Source organism: Branchiostoma floridae, chromosome 3 (assembly GCF_000003815.2).
Source record: "Branchiostoma floridae strain S238N-H82 chromosome 3, Bfl_VNyyK, whole genome shotgun sequence".
In the NCBI taxonomy this organism is placed as follows: Eukaryota; Metazoa; Chordata; class Leptocardii; order Amphioxiformes; family Branchiostomatidae; genus Branchiostoma; species Branchiostoma floridae.
In genome coordinates this window covers 14,529,559-14,539,929 of record NC_049981.1, presented here as the reverse complement: position 1 = coordinate 14,539,929, position 10,371 = coordinate 14,529,559, and the positions used below count along the sequence as shown (strand labels likewise).

Here is a 10,371-nt window from a genome sequence, read left to right as displayed (position 1 = left end):
GGTAGCATCCACTACCTTTCGTCAGTAACACTGAGCAGATCTGTACTATTGTACTTCATAGTTAGAGTGCTCGGCAGCAGATCTGCCTAGTGTCACGGAAAAAGGGTAGTGGATGTTATCTGAAACATCTCACCGTTTCCAAAACCATATCCAGTTGCTTGAGTAACTACTACTTGGCGCATCCTATAACCTGCATGTCTAGCCTTCATCGACGAGCTGTTCTTAAGCATAGGATTTACAGTACTGAAAGTTATAACACCTGTACACAGCAGAGCAATGTGGCCATTTCATGATCGCTGTGTTCCTCAAGGTAGCATACAGGGCCTGGTCTCATGCAACCTTTTCATACACCTCATACTTATATTCGATGCCATTTTCTTCTTGCATCTCTGAAGGTATTGTGGGTTCACTAAATGGAAACAAACAGCACAAATACAATTCAGAAAAGCCTTTCCTAATTCTTTGCAACTTTTCTGCCCCGCAGAAAAAAATTGTATGACTGAGGATGTATGACAACTTGATATGCTGCATTATGTATATTAACAATAACAGTAACACACAAATGCACAGAAACACTCACACACACACACACACACACACACACACACACACACACACACACACACACACACACACACACACACACACAAACACTGACCTGACAAGTTTAAAGGTATCGTCCATGTTGGGGAAGAACGTATCACAGTGGAAGTCCTTGTATACCCTGGTTAAGTAGACTCTGTGACAGCAGTCCACGCCGATGCCCATGTTAACGTTGTTACACGCAGCCAAGGAGGGAGTGATAAGGAAATACCGATGTCTTCAGGTGCAGCTAACGCGAAAGTCGACACAATTAAAAATGGCGGGAAAAGCCAGGTCATGTTTTGACCTTTCCCAGCTCCCCATTGGCAAGCTCTGAGGTTGCAGAGGGAAATTATTACTTCTTATCATATCCCGTGCCTTTTGCATTTTTGCCCCTGTGCTGTATTATATTACATTATATATCTATTTTAGAATATTTTTAGATAACCTTATATGTTAGGTGTTAAGAACTGTGAAGTCTTTAGTAAACTAACTAATAGCATAACAATACTAAGGATTGGAGCACATTGTTTAGAAATTCAAAAGGGTCGTTACTATTTGTATCAAGGTAACAACAACTCGTTTTACGGTAAAAAAAATCTAAAAGACATGAAAGAGAAAAATGCTAATTGTCAATGAAAAAGACAGCATTGCAAAGTTTATAAGTAAGTGACATTTTCTTGTTCGATGGGTATTGATTTTTTTTAAACAATAACAGCTAGAGACCACTTGTTTGACATACTATACATTAGGGAGGAGCCAAAGTCCACTTCAGTGACAGAGCAGTACAACGACCCGCCACCTGCCATATAAGGGCACTTCACAAGTCAAGTCGGGTTTATTGCGCAACGATTGTAACAAGTACAATGTGTGGCAAATGACGTATTATTAACAACTACAAAATATCTACAACAGTATACTAATCTAACATAACAGAAAATATGGCGGCATAGTGTATTTCACATTGTCAGAACACTACTTCTCTTTTGCATAGCAGTAACTGTTAACGGATCCGTTATGTATATATATTAGCCAAGGTGGACATATATGGAGTCGGGACATGATAGAAGTACATTGAATATTTCTCAGTCTGTTTTAGGTAATGTTGTTACATATGGTCAATAGCTTTTTCCTTTCTTCATTATAATAAGGGCATATCATCAGGAAATGATATTCATCTTCAATACTGTCTTTGCATATGGAACACATTCTCTTTTCATCTGGCATGGTACATTTTTGTGACGACCCTTTTCAATTTCTAAACAATGTGCTCCAATCCTTGTGTCACTTTTCCAGCCTTTGGAAATGTAAGGACCTAATTGGTAACGAAAGAGCGAATGACCTTGTTGTTTGGTTTTCAAGTATCTGGCCTTACACGTAAACCTGTCATTTTTGTTTCCTTGGTGATAGGTTGGTAGCTCTACACCGTGACTGGACAAACAAGAGACTGGCATGTTTGAGAAAGGTTTTGCAAAATTACAGGAAATTTTAGAAAAAAAGAGAAACGTTTCTTTTTGTACCTTAAACAAGATTCAACATGGCCCCGATGACAAACGTCCATTGAAAAAAAAAACGGGGAAAAAATCCATCTGGATTTGAACCATATTGATTATTAAATTTTAGTTGCTATTTAGATTACATGTGATTATAGAGTGCAAATGTAAGGTAGACATTAGCATCAAATCATCCTGGGATCAAAATCGCACTTCACATATCCTCCATAAACATTGATCGTTAGGGCTACATATAACATTCACTTCAAAAACACATTTATAGTGCAGCATGCAGGCTTCGAGATCCTTTTAGACACATATCTGTAGGTGGCGGATATATGTGACCTGGGGGAATTATGTAAGAAGATGCTAAGCAACAGAAGCCAAGCAGGTGGCGGCTTTATAAAAAAAAAAGCGGGCTGCTTTATTCTTTACCAAGAACTCCACTTAACTTTATACAACAGCAGTCACTTTAACTACAGGCTAACGTAAAGCATCATCTCAACTACACTTCATTACAACGAAACGTACATCACATCTACTTTGTAATCTCCGACCACTTCATTTTTCTATTGTTTAAAAAAATAGATCCGATTTTTGAAGTGAGTCTACAAGTATGTACTTCATAACACTCATGTAAGATTAAAACAAGGATATGAAGGGTCCTAACTGGTAAGAACATAAAAGATTACTTTACTGGCTTAAAACAAGTGGTCTGGGAAGCTGCCTCATTGTATTATTTTTCAGATGTTTCACAGATGGACAGAATTAACAATAGCTGGTGAAATAACAACAGCTTTGTGAAATTTGCTGTCGAAAATGACATCACTTCTTACAAATGTCTCACACTACTTGGGCCCTCAATACATTCACTTGTAGAATACAAACTACAGGAAGCAACTACTAATCATAGTACCAAGTTTTTCAAACATGATACTACGTATACGGAATTTAAGCTCTTCAGTATTACGTTAAGATTTGGAATTTATATTCGTATTATTATTTGCTATCAATCAACAGTGGTCTTTTACAAAAGACATGTAATGCAAGGTTCTCTTGGAATAATAAACAGCACAAACACAAAGGCACAGAAATAGCATAATTTACAATGACGTTAAGTCATAACAATGATCTAATATAACGATTGAATATAACATTACATGACGTCACATACCATATAGTTGCATAGGATTTTGATTATTAGATATTGATTAAGTTTATGTGATTACGTAACATATCAAGCCTCTGATGAATGCAAAATATTGTTTTGAAGTTCGTATCAAATGTAAGATTAAAAGAAAGAAAAAAACATAGATATTTTATCGCGAGAATTGCAAGAAACGATATCATATGATATCAAGGGCGCTGAAGTTCTGATATCTCCAAATGCCAATTTTTCAACTCAAGTTACAATTTTACAACTCACGGCCCAAATATAAAACAATATCAAGAATTCCACTAACGTTCTATATCAAGTGGTTCGGACGGCGATATAAGGGATATCATTACAGTCTCTTTTAACTATCTTAACAATGCTAATCGTACACTTCAACATAAAACGTCATGGGAGACAAATAAAATGTATGTACTACGTCGACATGCATGCAATTGCTTCCATGAAATTCCACTCTAAACTCTAATCAGAATGCAGAAAACGTATTCGCTTGCAACAGCGACGACAATTAGATAAAGGAACAACATACAAAATTACATTTTCACTGATGAAATGTCAATTAATCAAGGTTACACACGATAACAAAACTATGATACAAAACTTCCTGCTACAGAATTTATTAGGATTGAGCTTTGGAAGCCACATTAACATTAAACATATCCGTCTAGATTTCTCTTGTCGTGGACGCCATTTTTCCCATCAGGCCCCGGGGGCTTGATGTCCTGTTTCGAGTAGTCCAAGTCGTCATCGCCTGGACCCTAGGAACGAGAACTCGAACGTTAGTCACGTTGAAATGTAAAGACACTTTTATCAAATATTTAAAAAAATTAGATTCTTCTGACAATCCATCCCTTTTGTTGTATGTATACAAGGCATTATCTTTTTACCCCCTCTCTTTTGATTTAATGAGTATCATTCTGCTAGCCACACGTGCACACTTTTTCTAACATCTATTCAGATATGCATTTGTATATATGAAAATAAACAAAAACTCAATCAGTCTGAATTTCAGGTAGATAAAAGTCTATCAGGTTTTGGCTAGATTTACGTAAAAGATACTACAGTTCATTTTCTAAGATTTCTAAGATTCTGTTTCCAGATTTTGGCTGAATTTTACGTACCACAACATCAGTGGTGTCGAACACCCCCGCCCTCTTCTTGGGCGAGTCGTTCCTGGGTTTTGGCGCCTCCCAGCTCTCCGGCCGGCCCGTTCCCGCCTCCATGTCAGCATGCCTGCTGGGAGAGAAGCGAGCCCGTCAGACGACACAGACGCTCGTCAGGGGTCATTGTCGGTCAGCTGTCGGTCAAGGTCATTCAGTGTCCGTCAGAAAGTCAGTGAGAATGTCAAGGGAGGCATTAAAGTTATGGTCTGCTCGTCGCATAGCAACAGGAAATGTCCCTCAGCTGTCGTTTGGTCAGCGTGTCAATATGACGTCACGTGTTTGTCCATAGTGCTGATTAGCCTGCCCAAGCGGTCAGTTTGTTGTAAAATATAATTTTGATTTCGATAAAAAATGCAAAGATAGCGCTAGATTTCAGAACCGATTTGTTCTTTCTTGAATCAACTTCAAAAGAAGGTTAATCTTTTCATGATAAAAAATCAACATTCAAATCATAGTTTCCGTTGAAACTGCAAACGTCATAGCTGCACGGTCTTGTAAGAGCAGAGGGTCACTGACCTCTGTGACCCCGCAGACTGCTGCTTGGTCTTCTTGTCCGCCTTTTTACCTGAGGAAAAAAGAGAAAAATAAATGTTGTACTTTACATGACAAGATTTCTTTGGTGTTGGAAATTTTGTCATTTCTGCATGTGACATCTGACATATCTTTTTAAAAATTTTGACAAAGCATGACTTATTTTAGCACGAAGCTTTTTATGTGACCACATACCGACAAACTGAAGCGGTTAGAGAGACAACAACAACAACAACTGTATAATAAAAAAGCAGAAAGCAATAATTCATCTTTGACTCCCAAATCGGGAAACTGCTGTTCAGAGCTGAAGAGATATGCCTTTTGAGAGCTTGAATTCGTTGTGTGTAATAGTTTAATTCTCTATGTTCAATTAACATGGCATTTTTAATTGTATTGAACATTCTATCATACGGGAATGTTTTCTTGACTTTTGTGAGTCGATTTAACCTAAGTAGGTTTCACTGATGAAGCTTTGAATGTCACTTTGAAAATCTTGAATGCATAGAGTTGTTTCAATATTAGGCTTAGGTGCCATTTCCAAACCGGGGCCAATGGCCAGACGCGACGTTTGCGGAAACGAAAAATAAAAGTGTTTACCAAGAAATATTTACAAATTATGCTCATGACTAATTTTGTTTTCGTTCTGTGTGTTTTTGTCTTTTATATCCTATTTTGTATCCAAAAGCTACCCGTCCGGGCCCCGGGTTGGGAAGTGGGACCTAATCCTAAAGCATGTGGGTTACGCCAAAATACTCCCAGCTAAAGGACCGAGAGAACACAAACATCGCTGCCGTTCTTTTATTGTTGACGTTCCCTCAATGTGCTAACGTCCGTAAAACCAGCTCTTTCACCACATCTTTTAGTGAGTCTAAACTAGAAGAACACACATAGAACACACCTGTCCACTTCTGAAGCAAATACCCAACAACTTGGTGGTGGTTGCAAAAGCAATGGGGGATAAACGCCCTTACATTGTGGGAAATGGGCCCTGCAATGTTCCGCTTATCCTCCAAACTTTGCTTTTATCAAGAGGCGTCAACTTCTGTTTGGGCAAATACTTCCTTCTGTTCGATCGAAACAATAGCGTTTGCACTAGGCACGGCGTTGCATTGGGGAGATTGTGTGTTTAATTGGTGTGTACTGTGTAAGAAAGGGAACACAAATGGCAGATTCTGTTTGTCTTTTGGGCCAGAAGTAGAAAATATAGATTATCTATTGCTATTGGAAACATTAGGATGGCGAAATCATGCGTTGTCCTTGCATCTAGTTTTTTTAACAGCATGCGCCCTTGTGGTTTATATCCATTATATCCATTATGTTTCGTTTAAACATGTCCAATTCAATGTTGATGTGGGGTGGGAAAACGGATATTTTTGTACCGGAATATAGAGTCATACTACTAAAAGCATATAACTCAAATCCGAAATGCAGAGCAAACATATCTTTCAAACCAGGAGACATGTTTGCAATGCTTGCAGGATAAGTATTTGCGCCCCTCCCTCCCACATGGTACAACATTGTCGGTGTTGTTGCAGTGTTTGATCAAGACTGCCAGTTCTCCGCCCCAGTGGGATAGCACTGTAGGGCACCACTCCCTCTAATTGGACGCGAGTGAATGATTGGATGAAGTGTTTTCCTCGTCTTTTCTAGGCCCCCTTACCTAAAGTTATCAACTGTAAGCTTTAAATAAAGCCAGGCTAACTTTGCATCAGGCTATGTCTAATTGGCATACATTTCGATTTATGCACCTCTCTCGCATCTAATTTAGATGCACCTCGGACAGATAACTTACTTATAACTGACAATATTGATAAAACTGCGTTATTGTATCGTTTGTACCCTTAGCATATTCTGGCATCATAACTTACATTTTTGTCAAGTTTTGACGACATTTCCATTATGAGAGAACCTTAATTGCAAATAATTTGTATAACCATTTGGACAAGATATTGTACATTACTTACTGCTGCCACTGCCCTTATTCCGGCAATAGTAGATGACTCCACCGGCCACCACTATGGCTGCCAACAGTGCCAGTACCAACCCCACCACCAGCCCTGTACTGTCTGTGGTCTGGGGTTTGGGAGTATCCTCCACACCACCTATTGGGTGAACGATAAAGAACAGTTAGACAACTACAGGAGTCTGTACCAGAATCTTCTGTGGAGTAAAATATAGTAGAAATTGGCCCAAATAGGATGAATATTTATCAGAATACTCGGAGGGTCATAGTGCAATTTTTCAAACTGATTGGAGCATGTTAATCAGTATGCCTTGTAATGTATTAAAAGAATAACAGGATGTCTTCATTTTCACAGTGAAAGAGAAGTATTAATAGTATGTATTTCGAAATAGTAGAAATCCTACTCAAAAGCATCTATAACTATGTTGTGCTAGATAATGTGTATACATACATTGTTAAAGAAAATGAGCAAGCAACACCGTGGAAGCAAAGGTAACATTAGTAAAGCCAGTTAGGGCAAATATTAATGCACAAAATACGCGTGCGCTTTTAGAAATATGCACCACTATGCCCACGCTTGCTGGCATATAGCGTTGCCGGATTTTTTTTCTTTTTTCGACGAGAGATCCACTGAAATTGCTCCTGTGCACTTTCTCCAAAAATTGACCGATCCGTTCTCCATCCTTCTTCGATGACACTCCATTGTAATATGAATTTGTCATTGGTATATCCAATTATACTTATTAAAGTCTTTTCATGCATGACGTCATAGCTCTCGGGGAATACATTTCAAGGAGTTTGGGGGGGAATATGATTTCCCCGTTGGACAACCAGGTACAGAGGTCAATTTACTAACGGATACTAAATGACTACACTAAATACGTTGTTGATACGTAACTACGGCTAATACGTAAGCCAAGAAAATATTATTTTTCATGCATGCTTTGAGTGCAATTTCGGTCACGAATTGTATACCTGGCTTAGTCGTTTCTGGCTTAGTCGTTTGTGTGGTGGGCTGGGAGGTTGTTCTATCTGTAAACACAAGAAAACCACACAAAACATTACGTTAATGGGGAAGCAATAACAACCAACTGATTGGCTTATTAAAAGATCATTTGCAGTTGATTGTTTTTTAAATATTATCTATCTGAACATTATATTGATCATAACAATAATTGTCATTTGATTGGATGATCACTTGCAGTTTATTGTTTTTACATCTGTCTGGTCAATTAGCTATTTTGTGATTTCTGGTGTAATTGATTTGTGCGTTGGTTACTCAATTAATTGATTGATTGATCGATTGATTTCCTGATTTTGTTGATTTTATTGAAGATCGTTAATTAAAGCTTAATATGGAAATCATATGATGTTATTCAGATAGAAATGAGAGAAGAAAAGCCCAATGTTATTCAACACATAATTACAAAGACATTAATGTAAGAAATATCATAATCAGTGCTGTAAGAACAAATGTGTAACCCATAAGTCCTTTACATCATTTACAATACCCTCCTCCATATTTGAACCAAGATGGCGCCCATGCCAAGCCTGTGAAAGTACATTCTAGCATTTAGTACCGGACTTGTAAAAAATGCATCTCTGTTAAACAAACATGTTCAATCAAAGGTCTCGCTAATATTTATTTAACGCCCCTTCCTTTTGTGCTGTGTTTTACTGGTTCCAGGTAGTACGAGTCTTGTCCAATATGTTCCTCCCAATGTTTTCATTGGTAAAATAGAGGCAGTGTAGTACAGTACTTCTCTCTTTGTGTTCCCTGTTTTCATTGGCAGTTATCATTCCAACATAAACCATGCATACAGCCACGTAATCCCCGTTTTGTGTGGCGTATCCTCCCTGACAATGGACAAGATCAACGACAGGCATGTCGGTACCATAAGCTTAAGCCTGTTTGATTTCATCGTCTCTTGTTGCATGGTGTCCTTCGGTTTTGTGTAGTTTGTATTTAAGTCTAAATGTTCATTCATAAAGGATAACTATATATATGCAATGCTGTCCTTGATTGGAAATTATGATGACACATAACCTAGTAATCACAAGGCTATGCTTCGCTATTACAAAGACTTGTGATTTAATGATTACATTTATTGCCAGTCAAAGTCATTGTATAAATCAACATTACGCGTTTTGGCGTAGTATACAATTGTTTGTACTATTTACAAAAGTCGATAATGTAAGACCGTGTAACGTTGAAACAATTCGTTTGCTCAGCGTTTCTACCTACTCAAGACAATGCACGTTGACACAAGCACAGAAAAGGAATATATCCAAGTCTTCTGAAGGCTGATAACGATGATCCAGTGTGACAATATGCAAAGATGCGCTTAAGGCACCCAAGAGTTCCATTCATAGTTTCTTACTGATAGAAAAATATCAAATTTGGAGTTCAAAAGACAGGCTTACTTCACCATCTTGTGTGGCACCTCAGTAAGCCAGTAATAGCTTCAAGTCAAGCCCCAAAAGCACTAAGACAAACATGTGTAACCTATTTAAGGGAATCTAGTACCTATGGGTATTTAGTGTCACGAATAAGGGACTACATGCATGTATGTGTGTGAAGGCGTCTGGTTGGAGATGACTACGCAGTACTTAGAAGAATTACCTACCCATAGAAGGTATGCCGAATGGTAGGACTAAGATTTAGAAGATGAATGCGCATTATAATCACCATAAGTCGTAAAAGATTGAGCAGGCCTTTCTGAGTCATGATTCTATTATCCTAGAATGTCAGTAAGGTCGTCTCCTTTGTTCTGAGCACAAGAAGTACTCCATGTGTTTCAATAGACTGACAGTGTGTGGGTGTGATGACGCGGAGTTACTCATCTTTTTAATGTTTTGTTGGGCGAAGACATAAAGTGAAGACTGCCTTTTGATGACTCCGAAATATGCTATTTGATAAAGTATAGCCATGGATATGGACTGAGATTAGTAATGTGTAATTATAAATGCGTAAAAGATTGCTTAGTAGAAAAGATACCGAAAGCCACGACTAGCCCAACCTGATTAAAACGTCACTTATAAATTTACTAATGATAGCTTTGATTAATCAAGTAGAAATGTAAGACTTACTTTGTACTTTTATTTTGTATTTGAAAGTATGAAGGTCGCTGTTGAGCCAATAAATCTTCGTAGTTTTCGTAACTTGCAGGGCACCCTAACCCCCTCCGGTCCCCCTCCAAAAGACGTTTGGCGAACATTGACTGTCGGACAGTAGTTTGATTCTGTGTCAGGCAGGTCATGCAGGGAGACCGTGTTCCACAGATCAGTGCTAATCTCACCCTGTTGTCTGTTACTCCACACATCCGCATTAGAGCAAGGCTAAACTGTTGTCGGAAGAGGTGAGTGAGATGCCAAGTAGGGACTTAGGTGAGATTCCAAAAAATAAAGCCCTCGTATGTTAGTCCTAGCCCTGCGTGAAGACGGAATGAAGAAGGAATGATAATC

At 38.4% G+C, this 10,371-nt stretch overlaps 1 protein-coding gene across 1 annotated transcript in view; it reads right to left on the bottom strand.

Moving 5' to 3' along the window:
* Positions 1–2,471: 2,471 nt before the first annotated feature.
* LOC118411551 overlaps positions 2,472–10,371 on the bottom strand; it is a 21,485-nt gene continuing 13,585 nt past the window's right edge. Inside the window, exons 5-9 of the mRNA XM_035813904.1 lie at positions 7,882–7,938; positions 6,908–7,045; positions 4,929–4,977; positions 4,371–4,482; positions 2,472–4,007 (exon numbers count right to left, since the gene is read on the bottom strand). Of these exons, the coding sequence (XP_035669797.1) occupies positions 3,900–4,007; positions 4,371–4,482; positions 4,929–4,977; positions 6,908–7,045; positions 7,882–7,938 (464 nt within the window). The 3' untranslated portion in view covers positions 2,472–3,899. The remainder of the gene's footprint in view (positions 4,008–4,370; positions 4,483–4,928; positions 4,978–6,907; positions 7,046–7,881; positions 7,939–10,371) is intronic.